The 23,687-nt window shown below is 46.0% G+C and overlaps 1 protein-coding gene across 1 annotated transcript in view; it reads left to right on the top strand.

Annotated features, from left to right (window-relative positions):
- Positions 1–21,374, top strand: part of GARS1 (glycyl-tRNA synthetase 1) — a 44,607-nt gene extending 23,233 nt beyond the window's left edge. The window contains exons 8-17 of the mRNA XM_037041207.1: positions 37–186; positions 4,958–5,120; positions 6,179–6,343; positions 9,642–9,749; positions 10,449–10,594; positions 14,878–14,963; positions 16,795–16,904; positions 18,907–19,000; positions 19,638–19,828; positions 21,085–21,374. Of these exons, the coding sequence (XP_036897102.1) occupies positions 37–186; positions 4,958–5,120; positions 6,179–6,343; positions 9,642–9,749; positions 10,449–10,594; positions 14,878–14,963; positions 16,795–16,904; positions 18,907–19,000; positions 19,638–19,828; positions 21,085–21,210 (1,339 nt within the window). The 3' untranslated portion in view covers positions 21,211–21,374. The remainder of the gene's footprint in view (positions 1–36; positions 187–4,957; positions 5,121–6,178; positions 6,344–9,641; positions 9,750–10,448; positions 10,595–14,877; positions 14,964–16,794; positions 16,905–18,906; positions 19,001–19,637; positions 19,829–21,084) is intronic.
- The last annotated feature ends 2,313 nt before the right edge of the window (positions 21,375–23,687 follow it).

Below are 23,687 nucleotides of genomic sequence, written 5' to 3'. Positions count from 1 at the left end.
TTTCTTCATAACAGAGTGATTGATTTAAATTTATAGGTACTTGAGACCAGAAACTGCACAGGGGATTTTCCTCAATTTCAAGCGACTTTTGGAGTTCAACCAAGGAAAGTTGCCGTTCGCTGCAGCGCAGATTGGAAATTCCTTCAGAAACGAGATCTCCCCGCGGTCCGGGCTGATCCGAGTCAGGTACTGCCCCCGCTGCTCGTCCGGTGAGATTAGTGAGTGGCCTTGGCATTGAATTGGACACAGAAACTTGCTATTTCGAGGCAATTCTGCTTCATTCTTACATGATTGTGTAATTACTTTTGTCCTACAAAAACCACATGTTTTACATTCGTCTTTCCAAACGTGATCTCTGGGGCGATGGTACTTCTGAGGAACTGAAGCGACCGTGAGGGGAAAGAAGGGTGAAGAAGAGTGTGGGCTTCTTCTCTCCCCAAAATGATCTTTTCTCCTCATTCACCGCGTGTCTTGAGGATGTCAGGATCTTGCTTATCTAACCAAAGCATTTTCTGGCAATGGCGATGCATGTAGGTGACGGGCAAGGTGGGGACGGGGTGGTGGCTGTGACCAGAAGCTGGGTTTGGGACAGCATTGCTGCAGCTGGGGTGGGGGGTTTGGTAACCAGTTGGTGTTCTTCCAGATTTGGGGGGGGTGGCTAGTGAGCTTACCCCTCTCCACTCGTGTTTAGACATCCACTGGCCTCTCACCTGGTGACCTTCCTCTGCCAGGTAGGCCCAGGAGTGTGTGGGAAGGTGTGCAGGTGCTGCTAGCTACGTTATTACAACTTATGTGTTCACAATCGGAGCTTTTTGTGATCTCTGTATATTTTCTTACTGATGTCCTCCCTTAGGTGAGTGAATTCCGTATAAAAGACAGGGCATGTGGGTAAACCTAACTTTCTTAGGCTCCAAAAGCATTTTCGGCAGGTTTGCCACCCCACCCGTTTCCGCTCTTCTTTCCTTACCTGCTGTCATTTTACAGACTGCGGTCCCTGCCTCCCCCGGCCGCTGCCCACTCTGCATCAGAGCAGCCATTCGCCTGCTCTTGTTAGTGCCCACAACTCCCTCGGAGGAGGCGGGCCTGTGTGCTGCCCAGAACTTCTTCAGCCTTGTGGTCTAGAAAGGGGAGACTTTGTGGAGGAAAGAGCCTGCACAGCCTAAAGAAATGGGGTGGGGGGACCCCCCTGGGCCTTCAGGCAGGAAGAGGAGGTAGTCTGAAACTTGAACCAGGTGGTATAGCAACGAAAACCTTGTCAGATTTGAGTCTTTTATTTCCCAACACTTGAGGGTATCTTTTTCCTTTGGCTTCCCCATTAGTGTCTGCAGGGCTGCCTTGAAAATACTGAGGAAGCTGTGTGAGACCAACCTTGTCTAAAGCCAGTGTTGGGAAGAGGACTTACGAGTAGCTATTGCAATATTGGGGGCACCATTCCATAAAGCACGTGATTGTCTAGCCACTGTGCTGCACATCTGAAACCAATACAGAATAGTATTTAATGCAAACTGTAATGGAAATTAAAACAAAGAAGGTTGTGCCTTGGCCGGTATGGATCAATGGATTGAGCACCAGCCTGCAAACTAAAAGGTTGCTGGTTCGATTCCCAATCAAGTCACATGCCTGGGTTGTGAACCCGGTCTCTAGTTGGGGGTGTGTGAGAGGCAACATATCAATGTTTCTCCCTCTTTCTCCCTCCCTTCCCCTCTCTCTAAAAATAAAGAAATAAAATCTAAAAAAAAATAGGTCATAAAGGACCATGAAGTGAGGCGGAAGCTGAGGCCTGTGGAGTAAAAAGAGACAGACTGTGGGAAAACCAGCTCAGAACCAAGGAGCATCCCAGGCGTTGCGTGGTGAGGGCCCTGGGGCCTCTGGATGTTGGTCCCCTGGGCCCCTGAACCTCACAACGTCCTGTGTGGGTTTTGGCCTGTTTTTGTCGTGTTCCTCTGCGGGGTCCCGACCAAAAGAGTGTCCATTCTTCCATGGGTCACTGTCCTTGGAGTTTTTGCTGTAGGGCCAGGGTTTGCTTAGTCTTGTCATTTCTTCTGAGGACATCGTTAACAGGTGATTGGTTTTTGTATCGCTTTGATTCCTTTTGTTTTGCTTGGGGGTATTAGATTGTTCTTAGGAAATTTTAAAGATTTGAGCTTTGATTGGCTGGTTCTGTCTTCTGGGCCTTGTTAAATGACAAAAATTCAAAAGATCCAGTTGGCTTTATTGAACAGTTTATGAACCGAGTAGGATCCCAGCTAGCAAATCGAAAGAGGTTCCACTGGGTTGTACAAAAGGAAAGTTTTTCAAAGTCAGGAAGTGGGCAATAAAAGGAAATTACTAGCAAAGAATGAATTGTTTTGGGCAAGGCCGCCCTCCAGAGGGGAGTGGAGGGGGCCTGCTGTTTGATACCTTACTAGTCCTGCCCAGGTAGTTCCAGGCTAACCGGTTAAAGCTTACGTTTCTGCGAGAGGTGAAAACTGTGATTAGGTTACGTGTTAAGTTTTGGTTTGCTGATGTGGGGCTTTACGCAAGTGACTCCATTTTGGGCCTTTTGCGTTTTAACAGCCCGTGTGCATTTCAGTTTCCTCAGTCACAGGTGCGGTCTCCACACTCAGAGCCAAGAGGCCGCCGGTGAGATCAGTGCCAGTGACGGCTCCCACCTCCTGTCCACGAGCTGGGCGACCTGGCAGAGCAACACAGAGACTTTGGCAGCAGGTTGCTTCGGGAGTCTGGGCGAGGTTCTTCCCTTGGTCTGCTCGGCAGCCCAGGTGCCCTGTTGCTCTCGGCCCTGGGGTGCGCTTGTGCGAGTTACCCAGACGCTGTGCTCTGCCATCTCTCGTCCTTCTGTGTCACAGGCAGTGTCCGATCGTTGCTGAAAGACAGTTCAGACTTAGGTGCCGCAGGACCAAATAGAGACACCATTGAAAAAGCAAAATTTAAAAATTAAAGCTTTTGAAATGTATCTCATGTATTTTTAGACCCATAAGCAGTTTTTTGTTACTTCTAAAACATCTAAGATACTCATGAAAATGCACTGGTAAATGTGTGTATTAAAGAAGAAAGATTTTATTTTACTCATGAAATTAAGTTAAAGCACTTCTTTCTCCAATAGCTACTCAACTGCCTTTCAGGGGAACCTCTTGGGGAAGCCATCACTATGTGTATATTTATCCCACCGTCATGCAGTTAGCTCGATGTTAGCTTGTTCCTCTGACTCGTGCCTTGTCATCGGCTGTGAATAATGCTTTATGTAAGAGTCTGTCACTCTAAAGAAACCAGCTGTACGGTGCCATTACCAGTCATTTACTTCTTCAGAGCAATCAAAAAGAGAAAGTCACAGTACTGTAAAAGTGATTGCAATTCACTATTAATTTCCCATTCTTTGGAAAGTAAATATTGGGAGCTTCATTTAGTGTGTATTTATCAGACTTGCTAATGCTTTAAGGAGACTGTTTTATTTAGAAATCACTTCTGTATTTCATTTGTTTTGGTGCCTGATATTTGCTTAAGTTTTCCTACTTTTAAACACTATCAATCTGTTCTTTGAAAATTGTTTTTTGTTAAAAGTGATAAATAATCTTTCGTGGTTGTGGTTAGTGTCAAAAACAGATGGGAAGTATTTAAAGTGATAAAAACAGTATTATGTTCAGGACCATTGCCAGCAGGAAGAGATGTCAGCACAGAGCGGGGCTCAACGCCAAACACAGCACCCCTAGAGTCATCCGCTGCAGATGCGGTGCAGACCCGGTGGATGCCTGGAACCGCAGACGGTGCTGAGCCCTTGGTGCACTGCGTTTTTTCTGTGCGCACACACACATGTCTGTAATACGTTTAATTTATAAGTTGGGCAAAGGAAGAGGTTAACAACAATAAAGAATAATCAGCTAGAACACTTATAACAGCACACTGGAGTAAAAGTTACGTGAATGTGGTTTCTCTCTCTAATGCATCCTGGTGCTGTGTCCCCTCTCCTGTGATGATGAGAGGTGACGAAATGCCTGTGTGACGAGATGAGTGAGTGAAAGGCAGAGGCATCGTGATGGGGCCTTAGTCTGCCGTGGGGGCGGCCTGGGCTTGAGCACTGCGCCCCCAAGGCAGTCAGTGTGATAACCAAGCGGCCGGTCCGGGACGGGCGGCAGGCAGTGGGTGCTGTGCAGCCATGCTGGACGGAGGCGTGATCACATGCCCGGCAGGACAGGGAGAGAAGGTGTGCATTTTCACTGTGCTACTCAGAATGGCACGAGTGTGAAACTTACAAGTTACTTATTTCTAGAATTTTCCATTCAATATTTTCAGACCACAGTTGACTGAGGGTAACTGAAACCTCGGAAAGTGAAACTGCGGAGAAGGGGGGACCGCCGTACAGCATGGGCAAGTGGGGTTTACAGCCGAGAGCAGGGTGGGGGTCAGTGCATGGGGAGTTGCCGAGAGGGAACCACAGGGGCGCGGGGGATGCTGGCCGAACTGCTCTGACCCAGCAGGGCTCCTCCGTAGACAGGCCCGTGACCAGCCACCGCCTAGCGGGCGGCGGAGGGACAAACCTGACAAAACATGCAGGGCGGCCGGATAGTGGGGGGTCCTGGTTAAACCGCCTTAGCAGGGCTCTCGCTCAGGCCGCACAGGTGGGCCGAGGAGAAGGGTCAAGAGACTGACTAAGGTTTGGTCAAGTAAAGAGTCTTTGTCACTAGACAGGAGGAATTAATATTTAAGAGAAGTTGGGTTGTATTTATTTATTTAAAATACTATTTAAGCGAGTAGAAAGTTTTCATTGATGAGGTTAAAATTAACAGCCACCCAAAAGACCTTTCCCAGCCTCTTTCCTAGGCAGACAGTGTTCTGTTTAGTGATAAGATATTCCTGTGGTGTGAAGACCTGTATCCTTACAGAACGAAGTTGAAAATAGGGCCTTGTTTATTGTTTTCATAGTGAAGCGTGCAACTTTTAGCCCTCATATTCCTGCTTTCAGAGAATTCACAATGGCAGAAATTGAGCACTTTGTAGACCCCAGCGAGAAGGAGCACCCCAAGTTCCAGACCGTGGCCGACCTGCACCTTTGTCTGTACTCCGCCAAAGCCCAGGTCAGCGGGCAGTCTGCTCGGAAAATGCGCCTAGGGGATGCTGTTGAACAGGTAGGATTCCAGAGGTAACTTAATTTAGGTTATGCCTATTCAGGGTTTGTAGCACTTTGCAATTTCCGTGTACTGGATGGCAAAGTATTTTATTTTAGCAGTCATTTTATTACTTGTTTTTATACAGTATGTATTATACACTTTAATTATAGTGGCAGGAAATTACCCCGACATGGTGATTTGTGGGCCATCGGGCTTAACATAAGAAAAATGTTTAGGGACCACGTGGGAAAGAGGCCTTGGTTTGAACTGCGCTTTAGCCGTCCGACTTTTAACAACATGAGCTACTCTTAGGGAAACATTTGATGCACAGAGATCACGCCCTCTGGATCCTAAACTCTTCTCTGTTTCTGACAGCAGTTGGGAGAAAGTCTTGCATATAATAGAACTTCTCTCATTATTTGCCTGGAGAAATGTGTGCGTGAACACTTCTCTGACAGCAGCTGCCTAATTGCCCTGGGGAACAGTGAGCTTCCTGTCTCTGAAAATGTCCAATTGGAGGCTGGGTGACAACTTGCCAGCCACCTGGCAGGGGCTGGATGATTTCTGAGACCCTCCCAGGACGGAAGTAGTAAGATTACGTACACTGTACAGGGTTCATGTATTGCACAGGGTGAGAATTCGTTAAATCCCCTCAACACGCCTTACTACTTTTGTTAGAAGGAATAGGTTTCCTTCTGATATTATTCCTGTCATTCCTGGGATAGTATGGTGACTGTCATTCTTAGTATTGTAGATTTAGAAGGTATAAGGTATCAGGCTAAATTTTTGCTGACCCAGTGAGTATGGTAAAGTAACTTCATTTTGAATAGCTCCATTATCCTCAGCTTGTTAACTCGACATTAACCCCTATAAAAATAGCCAAGATCACCTCCTTGGCTTTGAGATTATTCTGAAAGCTGGATAAATGAGTTTACTGTGTGTTTCAAATATTTTTCAGATTATGACTAACTCAGTGGAGGATGGTGCCTTGGCCTTCCAGAGAGTGAATGCGTTTCTTTTTCCTTTCTGTGTGCTTGCTTGTGCGGTTTCTTACTTGTTCACTCATTTACCTTTAGGGTGTGATTAACAACTCGGTATTGGGCTACTTCCTTGGCCGCATCTACCTCTACCTCACGAAGGTTGGAGTGTCACCAGACAAGCTCCGCTTCCGGCAGCACATGGAGAATGAGATGGCCCATTACGCCTGTGACTGCTGGGACGCCGAGTCCAAGACATCTTACGTAAGTGGGGTGGCTTTTCTCACATGGCTCACTGAGAGGCAGGGATGCCAGAATTGCCTTCTGTGTGCTGTATGTCAGAGTGGAGCAGAAGGAAGAGGCCTCCTCCTGAGCACCGGGCACAGCAGCTGCCCTGCACTTGTGTGAGGGCTGCTCTGCGTCCCCGGTGCCCTAGGTAGGCTCAGATGTCTCAGCAGAGAGAGAGAGGGGAGCGGGGGGACGCTGGGGTAAGACGTCCAGGGCAGGCAGTGGTAGCAGGGGTGTCCCTGAGCGCACCGAGGAGTGGCGGCCTCTGTCCTGATGAGGACCTGGGCAGACTCTGAGTGGTAGTGGAGCCAAGTAAAGAAAGCCCTAGTGCTCTCAGTTTGGAGAGCTATTTGGTGCTAGGGGGACAGACCAGCAGATTCTGACCTCTTGTGTAGGAACGACCTTTTCTCAATTCTGTGCATTTAATAATTCAGAGAGGCCCCTGGGTCACCTCTTCACTACCCCTCCCACCTTACCCCTACCATGGACGTTGTACTGAACTTAGGATGGAAAGGTGTTTGGATACCAGGGGTGCTTTCTGCACGGGGGGCCATGGGGACAGAGTGGCACCCAGGCCCGGGTGAGAGCCTCTGGCAGCCTGTTTGGTCCTGGAGGGGCTTCTCAGCCTGTGGAGACTTCAGCCCCAGGTCATGTCCCACATGCTCCTGGTTTCACTTTTACTTTTTAAGGGATCTTTCTTTTAAGATTGATTTTTTAAATTAAAAATAAAAACTAGTTATAAAAAATGTAGTACATTTGTAAAACAAAGAGCAAAAAATAATTCTGAAGAATACTATGTAGAAAGTGAAACTTGCAATTAGATGCCTCTCTCCAAAAGTGTTCCCTGTTTCTTTTCTCGATCAGATGTTTTCTGTATTAAATAGAGTAAATATTTTAGGCTTTGCGGATCTCTCTTGCCTGTCTTCTTTGTTGCTGTCCATTTGGGTTTTTTTTTTAAACCCTTTAAAAATATAAAAACCACCCTTAGCCCCAGGGCTTAGGTTTGTTAGCCCTGGGTCCAGATGCTTTTCTGTGGTTGCAGACACACCCCTCTGCACACGCATGACCATGCGCACGTGTCTGCAGTCGCTGTTCGTGGCATTGTTTTTAATATGTTCTTTTTCCTTTGTGGAATTAGGAAGGAGTCTCTGTGATCTGTTAGGTTTTTCTTGTAACTTTATTTCTTCACAAGCTTGTTTGACATATGTTTGCCAAAGTGACAGTAGTAATTATTTTTGAATGATACAGAGGTTGATTAATTTCTGTATGTTTTATATTTTCTGGAGTTTCTTTTTATTTTTGAATCAGACCAAGATAATATTTTCTGGTTTGTGTGGGGGAAGCTTATCTCTTTCTCTTTGTTCCGTACCAGGTCCCTTTCGTAGTTCGCTCTCACTCCAAGTCCAAGTTAAACCAGGCAGAGATTCTTGCTGCCTCTGTTTAGATGCTGGGTCTGGCCTGGGTTATATGGCATCTGTTGTGTTTGTTTATTTGTTCAACATTTGTAATTGTTAAGGGCTGTGGGTTATCTGATGTAATCTCCACCATTATCCTGCTCATAGGTATTGTTTCCAAGGGAACTGAAGTGCCAAGAGGTTAAGTAATTTGCCTGAGTCTGCAGCTGGTGAGCACTGGAGCTGGGACCACGAACCAAACCGGGGCTGGCAGGCTCTCCCCCAGGCTCTTAATTCCCCCTTGCGCTGCATTGCTTTAGGGACCCTCCCACACTCCTGCTCCTCCTTTCTGGAGTATCGCTGGTGCTGTGGCCAAGCCTTTAAGGACTAGGGACCAGAAAATATGGGCCCAGTAAGGCTTGGGGGTATGAGGTGCAGCACGGTAACTGTAGTTAATAACACTGTATCGCATATTTGAAAGTCGCTAAGAAAATTGACCTTAAAATTTCTCATCACATGAAAAAAATTCTGTAACTATTAATGGTGATGGATAGTGATTAGACTTACCATGGTGATCATTTCGCAGTGTATACAAATATAAATCATTACATTGTATACCTGAAACTAATAAAATGTTATATGTAAGTTAGTCCTAAGTTTTAAAAAGTTAAAAAAATTTAAATAATGACAGGCCTAGCACTGAGATTCGGCTGCAGTGTTTTGTGGAAGGTCATTGGGCTAAACGAACCCAGAAGCTCCCAGGTGACAGAATCTAAAGGCGAGGGAGAACTCCATTCAAAACGAGGACTTTCTTTTAGTGTACTTCATATTTAATTTTTTAAAATAAAAAACAGTTACTGATACAGCTAACGCTCCATCCACCCTTTTCTCTCCTTCTCAGAGGTAACTGCTACCCCAAAGCCGTTTGCCATTCTCGGGCACGTTTCTGTAATTTTTCCTTTTAGCACCTACACACGTTGATCAACATCTTTGGTAAATGGCAACCACCAAGTTTATGCATTTAAGAATATCAGTATACTACTTGGCGTCTTCGTGAATGTCTGATGATCAAGTTGTATATTCTGGGGGTTTGTTCTTTAATTCCAGTTTTGGGGCTGTTTTGTGTTGGGGTGTCTGAGCTTGTACGTTTTGCATTTGCTTTCTTTATTCCATGCACTTGGAAAACTCATGATGGTTGAATTTTCCCTCTTTGGATCAAAGGCAAAAAATAAATATTCACAAAAATGGACTAGCTACTTTCTAAAATAAGTTTTTTATCTCCTTTGTTCTTATTCAAAATAACAGATTCTAAAGGGTCTTTGAAAACAATTTAGAATTTGCTTTTGAAAAATATCTTCAGTATTAACAAAAATGGCACCTGGCGTCCATGCTGTTTCTAGCCTCATTCTGTGACCCAAACATTACCTACTCTTCACTGAATTTCCTCTCGCTGGGTAGGAGACAGCCATCTGACGTGAGCTGTGAGAACTGCGGACATTTCACCCAAAAACACGTGGTGGTTTCTGCTAGATTCATTTTGAATCCTGGTCACCAATTTGAAACAAATCCGGTTTTTCCCCCCAGGTTCACAATTTATTTCTGCAGTTAAACCCCAGAATTTGTTCATTGAGCCCACACCCCCAGCCTGGCAGAAGAGTCTGTCCAGAAAGTGAGAAGAGTGCTGTGTGTGCACACGGGGGTCAGGCTGACAGGTCGTCGCTGCCGACGTGTGAAACCACCCCGTTTCACACTTGGACGAGCCGCGTGGGAGTCAGCAATTGAGCTGTCCTCGAGGATGTCAGAGTCAGTTATAATCCGCATACAGTTGTGAGTGAATCCAAAGTAAGGAATAAACGTTCGCATCCATTCTGTCTTCTCAGGGCTGGATTGAGATCGTCGGATGTGCCGACCGGTCCTGTTATGACCTTTCCTGTCACGCGCGAGCCACCAAAGTCCCACTCGTAGCTGAGAAGCCGCTGAAAGAGCCCATATCCTTTCTAGTGACTTTTCTACTCAGGACCGGAGTGTAAACATCTCAGAATGAGATGAGCCCAGGTGCACACCTTGTTCTGTGGGGGAACCGAGCTGTGCGATCCTCTGGGGCGAGACTTAAACCTGTGACCTCACCCGTCTTGCTGCTCCTTTCCCTTTCTCTCTACGCGTAATCTCTCATGTGCCCACTCCTCGGTGTTTGGTCCTTAAAAGAAGTATTTTCAGGAAAATGCTCTAAATGTCTCTCAGGGTGTGGAGCAGTTTTTCTCAGCCATTTCCAAAATGTGTTTACCCACACCTTCACCCACCTGCACACCCTTCAGGTACAGAGCACGTGTCTGTTAACAGGCGAGTGAGTGCTGTTTTACGGTGGATAAAAAGAGTAACTCAGCTCACTGGCTATGTTCATCAGCACAGTAGGAATGTCCTTCCTTTACCAGGCAGGAAAGTTGTGAGCTGATCTTAGGACTAGGTCAGTGGTGTTGGACGTTTTAGAAACGAATACAGTATCAGAACTTACTATGCTATATATTGGGTTATATTGCTGATTAGGTGGTATCCCTTTGTCTCGCTATAACTTTGAAAAAATCTCTATGTCAGTGTTTACTTAATGTTGAATGATTTGTGTTTCTCAAGAGCGTTTCCCAAAATGCTGAGGCAGTTCTGTGTTTTTGGATTCCTTGACTGCTTCGTACAGAACCGTCAACGTTGTTCAGTTTGAGCCCAACAAGGGCGCAGTTGGCAAGGCGTATAAGAAGGACGCGAAGTTGGTGATGGAGCACCTTGCCATGTGTGATGAGTGGTACATTACGGAAATGGAGAAGCTGCTGAACGAAAAGGGGTAAGAGTTACAGCATGTGCTTCTACAGGGGCTCCGGGCAGACACGTCCTCGCTGCTGGCTTCTGAACACTGGGCTGAGACGAGTGTCTTCAGACATTCTTTGCAGCTTAACACCCTCTCTGGGCCGCAGCTGAAGGACTGGGTTTGCAGAGATTTGGGTATTAGCGCTGGAAGCAGGTTCGAAATGGACCGTAAGGATCATTTTTCTTTCCCCATAACTGTCTTAGACATGGAGACTTGTCCAAAGTAGTGACTGAGGAAGGATTAGAAACTGTATCTATCTTTAAGTTGGTGCTCTTTCTTTGAGCTTTGGCGTAGTCTTTCTAATTGTTTTAAGCATAAGTATAAAAGTAGAGAAGAATCTTTAAAGGAATACAACAGAATTCAGCACCAAACAGTGCAAGATTTACTGTATGTGGCAAACAGAAATTTGTACACGTGAAAATGTGACCCATGACGAAGAAAAGAGTCAATCCAAAGAAAGACTCAGAAATGACAAGCATCATGGAATAAATACAAATACATCAAGATAATGAAACAGTTGTAAGCACGCTGTATATGCTCAGAGATGTAGGGGAAAGCATGAGTGTGTGACGGAGAAATGGAATGTGTGTAAAAGACGAACTGATGGAAGAAGCACCAAGGGGATGTATCCCAATGAAGACTCACTGAGTGGAGCTAACAAGGTATTTAATATTGCAAGAAATATTAAGTTCAAGAAAATTATTGAACTTAACATAGCAATAGCAACTATTTAAAATGAGGCATAGAAAAAGGGACCAGGAGCAAAAATGTTCCTTGGGACCACGTGAGGCACTCTGACGGGTAATTGTGAGTCAGAGCAGATTTAGAGCAAAAATACCGGAAGATGCGTCAGTAGCTGAAATTTTTCCAAATGTGATACACACTGTAAGCTCAGAGATTGAAGAAGGTCAACCCAAGCAGAATAAACAAAGAAAGTTACATAAATGCACATCAGAATCAAATTGCTGGAAACCAGTAATGAACAGAAAACTCTCCCTGGTGGCCAGGGGAGAAAAGGCTCGCATTACATTAAAAGGAGCGAAGAGAAGAATGATACAGAGTTCTGATCGAAAACCAAGCAAGCTACTGTGTAGTAGAATGGCAATTTTTAAAGCGATTACAGACAGAAATCCTGGACCCAGCAAAAATATCCTTCAAAAGTGAAGAGAAAAAGCTTTCAGACAAGCAAAAGCTCAGAGAGTTCACTGACAGCAGGCCTACACTGTAAGGAATGTTAAAGGATGACCTTTAAGCAGAAGCGTGGGAATTTAGATCTACCCAAAGAAATTAAGAGCTCTAGGAATGTTAAATATGTGGGTAGGTATAAGTGACATTTTCATTGATTTCTTAATAATGACATCTCTTTGTCTTTAGAAGATAATGGACTGTTTAAAACAAAAACAGTAACAATGTATTGTGAAATTTATAACATAGAAATAAAACGTCTGCCATCAGTAACTCAAAGGATGGGAGCAAAGCATCGGGAACATGGCGTTGTAAGGCTCGTGTGTGGTGTGTGGTGTGGCATGATACTACTTGAAGGTAGACTATGATAAGTTAATAAAAGTATATGTAGTAAATTCTAGAGCAGTTACCTGGAAAAAAAAACCACATAAAACCAAAGGGATATAACTAAGAAGCCAGTAAAGGAGATAAAATAGAATAATAAAAAATTATTCAGAGAAAGACAGGAGGGAAAATGAACAAAGAACAGATGGGGCAAGTACAAAATAACTCATGAGACAGCAAGTTTGAACTCAACAGTATTAGGAATTGCGCTAAGCATGTGACCTAAACATGCGACCTGACCGATGGTTTTCTACCAGTGTGCTGCAAGAATTTTTAAAGCATGCAGTGTCTGAGTATTTGGTCACAGGAACTGACCTCTTTTCCCTTAGATGGTCATACTAACAATGACAATAACCAGTAGCAGTCTGGTGTGAATACCCTGCCTTGAACCATAAATATAGGTCATATAGTAGAGTTACATCTTACTGCATAATAAGGTTATATCTGATTGGTTAATTCTTAGTACTAGAAATCCTTTTATACAAATATAGGCATCTGATTTTTTAAAACATCACTTTGGAGAAAAAAGGTAAGTAATTACTATTACTACTTTTTGGTAAGTCAGTCAAAATTACACCCTTTTTTCCCCTCAGATTGGCAAAAACAATTTTTTTTGCTGTGGTGCACAGTTTTAGTAATTAGTTTACATGTGCTGTGGGATGAAGAAGGCTGAAAATTGCTGATCTAAAAACTTGAGTGAATAGCCATTGTCAGACGGTTTAAAAACTTCGAGATCCAGTTCAATTAAATGCTGTTTATAGGAAACTTACTGTAATTATAGTACACAATAAATTTAAATGTAAAAGAATCAAATATTTCCATGCAAACATTAATAAAAAAGGTGGATTGGCTCTATTAATACCAGACAAGTAGGCGTCAGAACCAGGAAAATTACCGGGGGCAGAGTCCCATTTCCTAATGTAAAAGGTTTGGCTCATAGGCAGGCGTGTCACCTGTAACTGTGTGTGCAACTGAGAACAACCTCAGAATCATAAAGCAAACTTGACAGAACTGAAAAGAAAAATCAGTGAATCCACTTTCCTAGTTGGAGATTTCTTCATGCCTTTCTCAGTAATTGGTGAAACAAGTAGACAAAAATAATCAGCTGGAATTCAAAGGTCACTGTTAATCAACTTCAGTGTCAGCTATAGAATGTCTAACAACCAGAACACACATTTTTTAGTGCACTTGAACCATCTTTCATACTATTTTTGTACAGCGCTCCAGCTAAGGATGAGTTTTGCATTTTTAAAGCCTTAAACATTTAAGAAAAAGAATACCAGGGACCACATATGGCCGCAAACCCTGGAATCTTGTATGGCTAGCTCTGTACAGAAAGTTTGCCAGCACCTGATCCAATGTCGGCTCAGTGAAAGAAGCATTACGCAGACGGTCATATGTGAAACTGGGAAAGGCGAACCTGTCCATAGTGCAGGAAGCGTGTCGGTGGTGAGCTGGGGCGGGGGGTGGAGAGCAGGGCCACGGGAACCCATGGGGCTGTACATGGGCCCACACTCGTCATGAGAACCATTGCGAGGCAAATCCTTACTGAGGGTGCAGATGCCCGTTTCAGTGGGAAATTTTTATATTTCTCTCTCCCAGAATTCGACATCTACTTATGTGGAAACAACATCAAATCTTATTAAAATGGACATAGATCACTAGTTAGATATTATCTGCAAATAAGGCAGTTTTCTTTTTTAATTTTCAAATGATGGCTACCTCCTTGCTCTTTTCAGCTTTTTAATAACTATTACCTACTCTGTACTTAGACTCTGCTCTCAGAGAGAATATACATGCTACTGTTAATGGAATGAAAACTTCAATGCATGCACACACAAACTTCCGACAGAATGTACAAATGGAGGAAATCGGTGAAAATCACTTTTGTGATGCATGGGAGTGTCATTGCTGGAAACCAGCAAAACTCAGTGCACCGAGTGCCAGCCATGCAGCTTCGAGGGCAGCCATGGGAGGGCGCCCTTTTCCCAGCACTGTGCAGCTTGTGAGGCGTCAGCACAGATGGTCCTGATGCAAGGAAGCACCTCAGGAGCACTTTAGAGATGTGAAGTCTTGGGACCTGACACTGAATGGGCATATCTCAGGACATGAATGGACTGCAGTCAGTGATTTGGGGGTAGTAATATTTTATAATATATCACACAGACTCATGAAACTTTTAAGCTGATCTTCATCAACATGAATGTCAAAGTTTATTTTGGAAATAATGTGGGAGTTTTAAAATTACTCTCCTTAAGATGGCAAGCTGGTCATTTTTACATTTGTTGGGACAGTGACGAGAATAGTGGTCTTCTGCCAGCAGACCCATTTCTGACAAGTTTATTCAAATTACCCTAAAACTGAGTTTTTTAAAAAAAATGTTTTTGGTTTTACTATGATCTTAGAACCAAAGGACTTAGTCATGAGGTCACTTAGGGAATTTTATAAAACTAGTCATATGTTCGGGTGCCATCCAGAACATACTGTTTGGTGCCATTGTTAGGATAATACTTAATTTGGTATTTCTTATAAAATAATTTAAGTTTGACTTCAGCTGTTATACCTGGAGAGTCGACTAAGTTGTATTACACTGAAAACGAAAAACAGATTGGCAATCTGTGAAGCCCTTTAGATTAAGGCCCGGCGATGCATGTTTTCACTAATGTATTGTGTGCTTTGTTTCTTCATAGGGAATTCACTGTTGAAACTGAAGGGAAAACATTTCAGTTAACAAAAGACATGGTCAGTGTGAAGAGATTCCAGAAAACATTATATGGTAAATTTGTAAAAATAGTTAAGAAACAAACAAAAAATATCATCATTCCTTAAAGGTTTTGTTTTTTTTTTTAGTTGTATAACAACAATTTTACTGAAATTTTGAAGAGGAAAGATAAGTTCTTAATGTCAAACCTTAATTTTAATGAATATGTTTAATGCATTACCTTTTTATAAAGATATAATTGTATTCATATGGAGAATAGTTTATATGCCACCTTTCTATTTCCTGTGACCTGAGGTGCGTATGAAGAATGCATCTGATTAAACAGATGGTGTTTTTTTTTTTATTTTAAGGAAAAGTGCTTTCATTTCTTAAGAGGATTTCACTCCTCCTGTTTTTTTTGGCAAATTAATTTGTTAAAATTCACTTAGATTAATGGTCTTTCGTGCTTTTTCAAAAGCAAAGGAAATGATTATTTTTCATATTGGGTTGGCCAAAAAGTCTGCATTTTTTTCCATAAAATAAAAGGCACGTTTTTCATTTTCACCAATAACTTTATTGATTTGGGTGTGTTGAGTCTGTCGGTGATCTGCTATTGGCTTCTATTGGGTAGAGGCCAGGGTGCTGCTGTAGGTCTTCCGATGCATAGACAGCCCCATGGCAGAGGATTCTTTGCCCAGAATGTCAGTAGTACCAAGAAACTTCACAAACCACCGTTGACACATTCGATCAATCACAGCACCTTCTCCATACACTGCACAAATCTTTTTTTGAGTTTTAATTGGGTTTTTACCTTTCTTGAAATAAAGTATAACATGCTGAAAATATTGCAGATATTCTTCTATCTTCAGTATTAAAATGGCTGCACAAAAATTCACCAATTTTGGTAAGTTTTTTTTTTAAATGCATGCTGATATGACAGCTGTCACAATACAGTCCAACAGAATTGTTTCCAATGACCACAAAGACAGCGAGGCGCTTCTAGAGCTGTTACTGTATGGAAAAAATGTAACGGGCTCTTTGGCCCTCGCGGTAGAAGAAACTGTGAATGGGGACACGAGTGTTTCGGAGCATCTGCGAAGCGTGCTCGTGGTTAGCGGTGGCCGTGCACCAGTGGCTGTGCACCGCTAACCACTGGTGCCTGAGCAGGCTCTTCTCTGAGGGCCACCTCGCCCCAGAGCCCTGGGGACACAGTGGCAGTAACTCGGCTCTCTTAGAGAGTTCTCACCCAGATAGCAAGCAAAACCACTGGATACTTGTTATGTGTAAGAATTTTTTTAAAGATTTTATTTATTTTTAGAGAGAGGGGAAGGAGGGAGAAAGAGAGGGGGAAACATTGATTGGTTGCCTCTCACACATGCCGCAACCCGGGATCGAAATCGAACCCCAACCCTGGCATGTGCCCTGACTGGGAATTGAACCCATGACCTTCGGCTTAGGAGGACAAGGCCTAACCAACTGAGCCACACTGGTCAGGGCAGGAATTTTTGTGTGTGAATTTTGCCAATATCGTGGTAGTTTGTTAATTGTAGCAAAATCTTGCGGAAGCTGTGGAGCTCTAATACTTCCCGCACAGGCAGAGCGGCCGGTGGGGTGTAGCCGCTGTTGTCCGTAGCCTGCCGACTGGGAGGACACACTCGGTGCCTGCTTCATTGTTAGGCTACATAAACAGTTCAGCTTGGCAAAATTTCACTTTTTTAATCCAGCTTTCTCTGTGAAGGCATCGTTTGACCAACCAGCGGTTTTTAGGAACATTCTGATTTCCTCATCCTGGTGCACTCCTCTAGAATAGAGAATTTGGGGCGCTAACGAGGGTTGTGGCCGGAGGGCCCGCAGGGCACTGTGCAGAGTGCAGGGTGGCGTTACTGAACCTGTCTCCCTCTCGCAGTGGAAGAGGTTGTCCCGAATGTCATCGAGCCCTCCTTTGGCCTGGGCAGGATCATGTACACGGTGTTCGAACACACATTCCATGTGCGTGAGGGGGACGAGCAGAGAACGGTGAGTGGTCCTGGACAGTGCCTCCATTGTCTCACATGGGGTCACAGGAGACATTTGCTGTGGCACGATAGTAAGACCAAGTGACCATGCTGATGGCACTGCCACCCGTCTGTGCCGGGCCGTCTCCAAGTAGAGCAGCGCCCTGTGTCGCTCATTTGAACTGAGGGTGTGCGGGCTGCTCTTGCTTCTTGGCGTCAGCTTGGTGCGCTGCGTTCGGAGACAGGACACACTCCTCCAGGGAATGTCCTTTGTTGCACCAGTGGAAGGAGTGCTATTTTCTGGATGTGTGTTTATGTCTTTGAAAACTGGAAAGGAAGGGTTGGCTCATAGCATTTGGCCACCAGTATTTGGGGCGTAGCCCCTCCTACCATTCAAGCTAAAGACGAATGTTTGTAAGACGTCTTGATCAGCGTTGTGAGTTTTCTTTTGGCTTTGATGCTTCTGACTCACTTGCCCCTGTCTCCTGCTCCATCCCTTCCTGGTGCCTTGCTCTGCCCTCACCATCTCCCGCCAAGGTCGTGCGTCTTGTGTGCAGGTGCAGGCTTCCAGGAAAACCGGTTAAGTCTGACGCGATGCTGGTAGCATGTAGCTAATGAAGTTACTATTTCATTCTCTGCCCTGAAGTTGCATCTTCTCTGACGTTTAAAGGAGCAGCTGCTCACCAGTTCGGCAGACGGGAGGAGCTGGGCTGGACCTGGGCCCGCAGACATGGGGCCGGCTGGTGGTGTCCCCAGCCAAGTGTGTTCTCTTCCCGCGTCCAGTTCTCACCAAGCTTTTCTGTTTGTCTACTTGTTAAAAGAGGGTTTTTAAAAAATCTTTTAGCTGTTTCTTTGACTCTAACAATATTGAGAAAAACTGGAGTTTCGGTAGAGCCTGTAGGGCCTAAGCAAGAGGAAATCAGCGACAGTGTTTTATGAACTGTAGAGATTCCTGTCATAAAGACCAATTCGATTAGGCTGTGGGAAGACAAAAACATTGTTACATTGTTAGCATGTAGTCCCTGAATCCCCTTCCCTATGCATTTGGTCTAAAAACATTGTCAGTGAGATTTTTAAAAATTGTTTTGCCCGTGAAGGCAGGTCCCTGCTTCTCTCTCACACGGAATTATCACAGGGTGCAGGGGAGGGGTGGAGTTTTGAGTGGCCTGGCCTCGGCAGCCGCGCCGGTGGGGTCTGTCTGGCGTTTCCTCATGGCGTGGCGTTCCCCACTGCTTGGGATTTGCAGTTAATTCTTTGGGGTTGGGCGGAACTGGGACCCATGTCATTTATCACTGAGGCCTCTTTATTCTGAGTTCCATATTCTTGCCTTCAGGCAAACCCGTTGTATAAATATCATTTAAGAACTGTCTTCATTTCTCATCTCCAGCCCAAAGTGGCAGCCTAGTTTGCCTTCCACAGACTGTCGTCACACCTTCATTTCTGAGTGACTCTGGGCCCTGTCTAGGAGCTGTTTCCGAGGGCTGTGCTTTCCAGTATAGGTGTATAGAACGTTCTCCTTTGTTATATATTTCATCTTTTGGACACACATTGTGAGCTAATTAAACTGTTTGGTTGCTTTCTGCTATGCTAAAACTCTTAGAATGGGTTTTTATTTCAGGACCTCCCCCCATTACTATTTGGTGATTTGGAGGGAGGTTTTTTAGGGATCTAAGCAGAAGGAGGCAAGGATATAAGTCTATTTATGTGGTGCAAAAATCGGCCTCTTCTGTGGTAGCATGGAGAATGCTTTCACATCATTTCGCCTTTACAGCCAGCCTGTGAAGCAGGCAAAGCAGATGGAGAGACCTACTTACTAGACAGAGAAACCGAGGGCCAGAGAGAGAGAGTTTGACAGAGTTGGTCCAAATCAGAGCTAAAAAGCAGGTCTTCCTGGTCCTGGTCAGCCTGCTGTACTCTCTGGTCATGCTGCTTTGTGTACTGTCTGATCTGGTAGTTTGATGGTGAAGTTTGGACGTTAGCGCTTAGATTTTTACATGCTAACACATTGGATTTCTTCCTTCTAGTTCTTCAGCTTCCCAGCCGTGGTGGCTCCGTTCAAATGTTCCGTCCTTCCCCTGAGCCAAAACCAGGAGTTCATGCCATTCGTCAGGGAATTATGTAAGCAAATCCAATTGTGTAATCTTTGTGGGAACACTGTCCAGTAGACTGAATTTTAGATAATGTTTTGTTTTTATTTTTTAATAAAAAATAAGTGATTCAAGCCTCTGCTCTAATTTCTGAGAGAGCAACTCAGTGTTTGCTCCTAGCATTTGGAGGAGGCGGGGGTGTGGGGGTGTGGGGGGAGGCCCTGGAGTCAGATTTAAAGCATCCTGTTTCTCCTGTTGGCCTCGGCTCTCCACTCACTTCACGGGGGACCCTGGTGGATTTGCAGCCACTGGACCCACAACGCTGGCAGGGGTCCTTGTGGTCACCTGGTGCAGCTCTCTTATTTTGGAGTTGGGAAACAGGAAGCTTCAGTTCATTGAGCAGCTCAGGGTCGTGCAGGGGGGAGGCGATGGAGTAAGGACCCGCAGCAGGCCTGATGCTCCTCCCCCTGCAGCTGTGGGCGGTGTGGGCAAGAGGGAGGGGCCGGGCTCCAGCTCCAGCAAGGGGCTTAGTCAGCTTTGGGGAGGTTCCTTAGTGTTCTCCTGTCTTACTTCCTTTTGTAAGTCTCCTCATCTTGTAAGATAACATTTAGATGACACTGGGACTCTCCATTGTTCTGGTTTGAATGTTCTTTATTTATTTGGCATAGCGGAAGCCCTGACCAGGAACGGTGTCTCCCACAAAGTGGACGATTCCTCTGGGTCCATCGGAAGACGATACGCCAGGACCGATGAGATTGGTGTGGCTTTCGGCATCACCATCGACTTCGACACCGTGAACAAGACCCCGCACACGGCGACTCTGCGGGACCGGGACTCCATGCGGCAGATTCGCGCAGAGGTGACTGGCCCGCCCCCTGGCCTCCGTGGCCTTAGAAACATGTGCTGGTTCCTTCTGGTTTGAGCTGGCCATCGGTGCCTTTATGCTCCCCTTCCTTTTTTAATTTCCGATTCTAATCACTGGCTCCCAAGTCCCCTTGGTTTCATTAAGAAAATAGCCATGATCACTTCTCTCATATTTTATGGCTGTTTGGATCACTCTGGGCTTATTATCCGGCAGTTTGTTTTTATGGCCATTTGTGTACTTGGGCAGTAGAAGTAGGATCCCCAGTGGCTTTGAGAAGCTCAAACATTTTCATCTTTACATTTCTATGTAAATGTGTACCTGTAGGTACACACTTTTCTGTGCTAATCTGTTTAGAACAATGCATATGTTTCAGTAATCTTCCTAATGAGAAGGTAACAGTGGAGGCGGGGAAAGTGCAGGAGGGAGAGGCAGGAGCGGCCAGTGTCACTGACAGCCACCGGCCTAACTTGTTCATCATGAGCAGGTTTTCACTTGAGCCTGGTAACCGCTCAGCGTAATGTAGACAGTCAGTCATAGGGAAAACAGGCAAAAGCCTGCTTTTCCCAGAGGAGTTTGTGGTCCAGTTTGGAAGTCACAGATTGCTGGCTTGTCTTTTACAAAACCAGACCTGCCTCCCTGGACCTACATCCCACATCTCCATGGTTCTCATGGGTGGTCCCTGGGCCGCCTGAGCACTGGATTGATGTGCAGAATCTCTGCCCTAGATTTACTGAATCAGAAGAAGGGGTGGGGTGGGGTCTGAGGAGGGAGAGGGGGCGGAGAGAACTGCTTTATCAAGATCTCCAGGTGGTCCTGCCGCTTAGGTTTGGGAACTTGCACTGCACGGCAGCAGGGATTGGGTGCGGCTGAGGGACAGGCTGGCCTCTGCTGGGGCTGTCCTGTGTACCATCTCCCCTCGCTGGCATTGTGTGAGTGGCGCCTGTCCTGAGAGCTAAATTGAACACATGTGAAGTGACTGTAAAGGACACGGATAGCTAGAATTGTCAGGAAAGGCCTTGTGGGGCCTGGCAGGCACTCTGGGCTGGCAGAACAGGAACCCAAGTCTGGGGCGGGAAGGACAGGAAACACTCTGCAGGGACCAGAGTGTAGGGGATCCCGTCGTTATGTGAACACTGGTTTGGCTCTGTGAGGTTCCTGAGGATTCAGGTCTGTGAGGATTCAGGCAGAATCCTTTCTGACAATCTCATCAAATTGGTTGATTCTTGGATATCTCTTTCCTTTTACCGCAGGTCTCTGAACTGCCCAGTGTGGTCCGAGATCTGGCCAATGGCAGCATCACGTGGGCTGATGTGGAGGCCAGGTACCCTCTCTTTGAAGGGCAGGAAACTGGAAAAAAAGAGACAATCGAGGATTGAGGACATTTTCTGCAACTTTTGACCATTTGCACTAAAAAAATAAAACCTTAAACTCTTATCATGCCCACTTTACAAAAAAACCACGCTATGGTTGCTCCTTGGGACTGCATCTTGCTCTCGGTGACCGCCAAGCGCACCCATTAAAGCGGAGCAGTTCCGAACCAGCCCGCCTTCTGTGTGCCCGTGTGTTGCATTTCCCGGAGAGCTGCTTCTCCCGCCTTCGGACCGGCACCCTCACAGCTTACTGTTAAACACACTGGTACGTTTTTTCATCAGCAGCTTTACTGAGGTGTCATTTACATGCCATAAAACTTGGCCATGTGAAGTGTGTGACTCAGTGATGTTTAGCACACTTACGGAGTTGTGCAGCTGCCACTGCACTCTGATTGTGGAGCATTTCCATCACTCCGAAAAGACGTCTCCCGTGCACTTAGCATGCCTGCATCCCGACCGCAGCCCCACGCGTCCCCCGATCTGCTTTGTGTCCGCGGATTGTCTTTTCTGTTCTTTCTCTTCTTTGGAGAAGGTGATGCGCGGTGCTGAGCAGATGGCTGTGGACACGCTGGTGGGAAAGCCGGGGTGGTGGGGGAGGCAGAGGAGGCGTGCTGGTGTGGGGTGCTCCGGGGCAGTGTCTGCAGGAGGCGGTGTGTGGGCAGGAGCTGCGCTTGCACCTGCCTCCCCAGGTTGTTCCAGAAGTCACCAAACTCCTGATGTGACAGGGCCCCATCTATCTGATCTGACTTAGCAGTTCTCAGCCACTGCAGGGTCCTCATTCTAGCCTAGTACTTTTTGAGGGGCTTTCCTTACATTTCTGTATGGAATCCTCAGAACTTGTAGGTTTACATGTCAGGAAGAGGAATCCAAGGTTACATGAGTATGCACAGGTTGGGGAGAGACCTCCGACCTCCAGGGTGTTCGCCTTGTCTTGGGTACCAAGAGCGGTGGTCGTGGGAAACCCCTGGGATGGCTCTCTTTTGTGTCTCCTGTCCCGTGGTGCCTGCTCAGCGCTGCACAGCAAGGCCCTCAGCGTGCAGATTGTCTGAGCCTTGAATCTCTGAACAGACCTCTTGAGGAAGATATTCTTATACTAAAACTTATTTCCCTTTTGTCTGGTGTGTTTTGAAAGTATTCATTGTTAGAAGGAACTAGATTTTAAATACACTTCAGTTTTCATTTTCTAGGGAATTCCTTTGACCTCAAATTCTGTATAGCTGTTAACTCGGCCTGTACTCCAGCTTTCTCCCGCAGGAGAAGTCTCTCCTTCTTCCCATTCATTTACCTCCTTTTACAGCCAGCCCTGCCTCCTCAACAGTCACCGCTGCCTCAGACACCCGTACACGCTCTCGGGTGGAAAATACGTTCGGTACGCAGTGGGGTTTGCCTGCTTTGGATTTAAGGGGACTGGAACCGAAGCTCTTCACTTTCCATTGGCAGCTGCACTCGGCATAGTTACGGGTTGGACATGAAAGCCGCAAGCCCTCCCTTTCTCTGCACCCCACTCCCCCCAGGTGCAGTGCACGGTTTCTCCCCAGAGCCGCGTGTCTGTGCAGCGACGGGCCGCCCAAGCGGGGAGGTGGGCTCCAGCGGGGTCTCCGGCTGGGTTTGTGCTGTGTGTGCCACTTTGGAGCACAAGCAGGCGAAGCTGTTCTGTAAAGGAAGGGGCTCTGCGCAGGCGTTGTGTGTACACGCACGTGCACACAGCGCTGTCGCTCAAGCCCAGTGTGTATTTAAGTAACAGCCAAGCACTTTCTAGCTCGATGCTCAGTGCGGCCTCTCTATTATTTCCGCGTTTGGTGTGTCGGGCCGGCTCAGGGAGGGCCAGATGGAAAACACCGTCTCTCAGAGAAACTGCTCTCGAAACCGCTCCCCGCAGGCAGATAGTGATGCGAGGGATCGGATTCCGGCCGGCTCCCGTGGACTGCAGGTAAGAACACGGTGCTTCTTTAAAGCTGATCTCAGGCTGGGATTCGGGGCATTCCGCCAGACAGTGTTGTGTCGAGGACCTCAGTGTTGCCCAGCAGCCCGTACCGGTGGACACAATGCAGGTGGGTGTCTCCGAAGCAGGACGCATGCCCAGTCATGTGAACATAGGAATGATCTCGCCCTTCGCATGAGATGGCACCGTAGATGCCAGGTATCCGAAGTTCTCTGTGATGACAGTTTGGGAAGGCTTTTTTCAATAAATCACTTGAAATAGGTTCATTCTCTAGAGCCAGGGGTGTCCAAACTTCGCACTTCTCTGGTTCACCCTGGAAGAAGAGTTCTCTTGGGCCACACATGAAACACACACACTAACGAAAGCCTATGAGCGGAAAAAAAAAAGGTTTTAAGTAAATTTACAATTTCATGTTGGGCTGCATTCATAGCCATCCTGGGCTGCATGTAGCTTGCAGGCCCTGGGCTGGACACCTGATAGTCTAGATTCTAGACCTTCATTTACTGTTCTCTTAACTGGCGTGGACTTGGGGTAATGGCAG

The sequence above is a fragment of the Sturnira hondurensis genome, unplaced genomic scaffold (genome assembly GCF_014824575.4).
Source record: "Sturnira hondurensis isolate 20B ecotype Veracruz unplaced genomic scaffold, ASM1482457v3 Scaffold0002840, whole genome shotgun sequence".
In the NCBI taxonomy this organism is placed as follows: domain Eukaryota; kingdom Metazoa; phylum Chordata; class Mammalia; order Chiroptera; family Phyllostomidae; genus Sturnira; species Sturnira hondurensis.
This window is presented reverse-complemented; position numbering and strand designations above follow the sequence as displayed.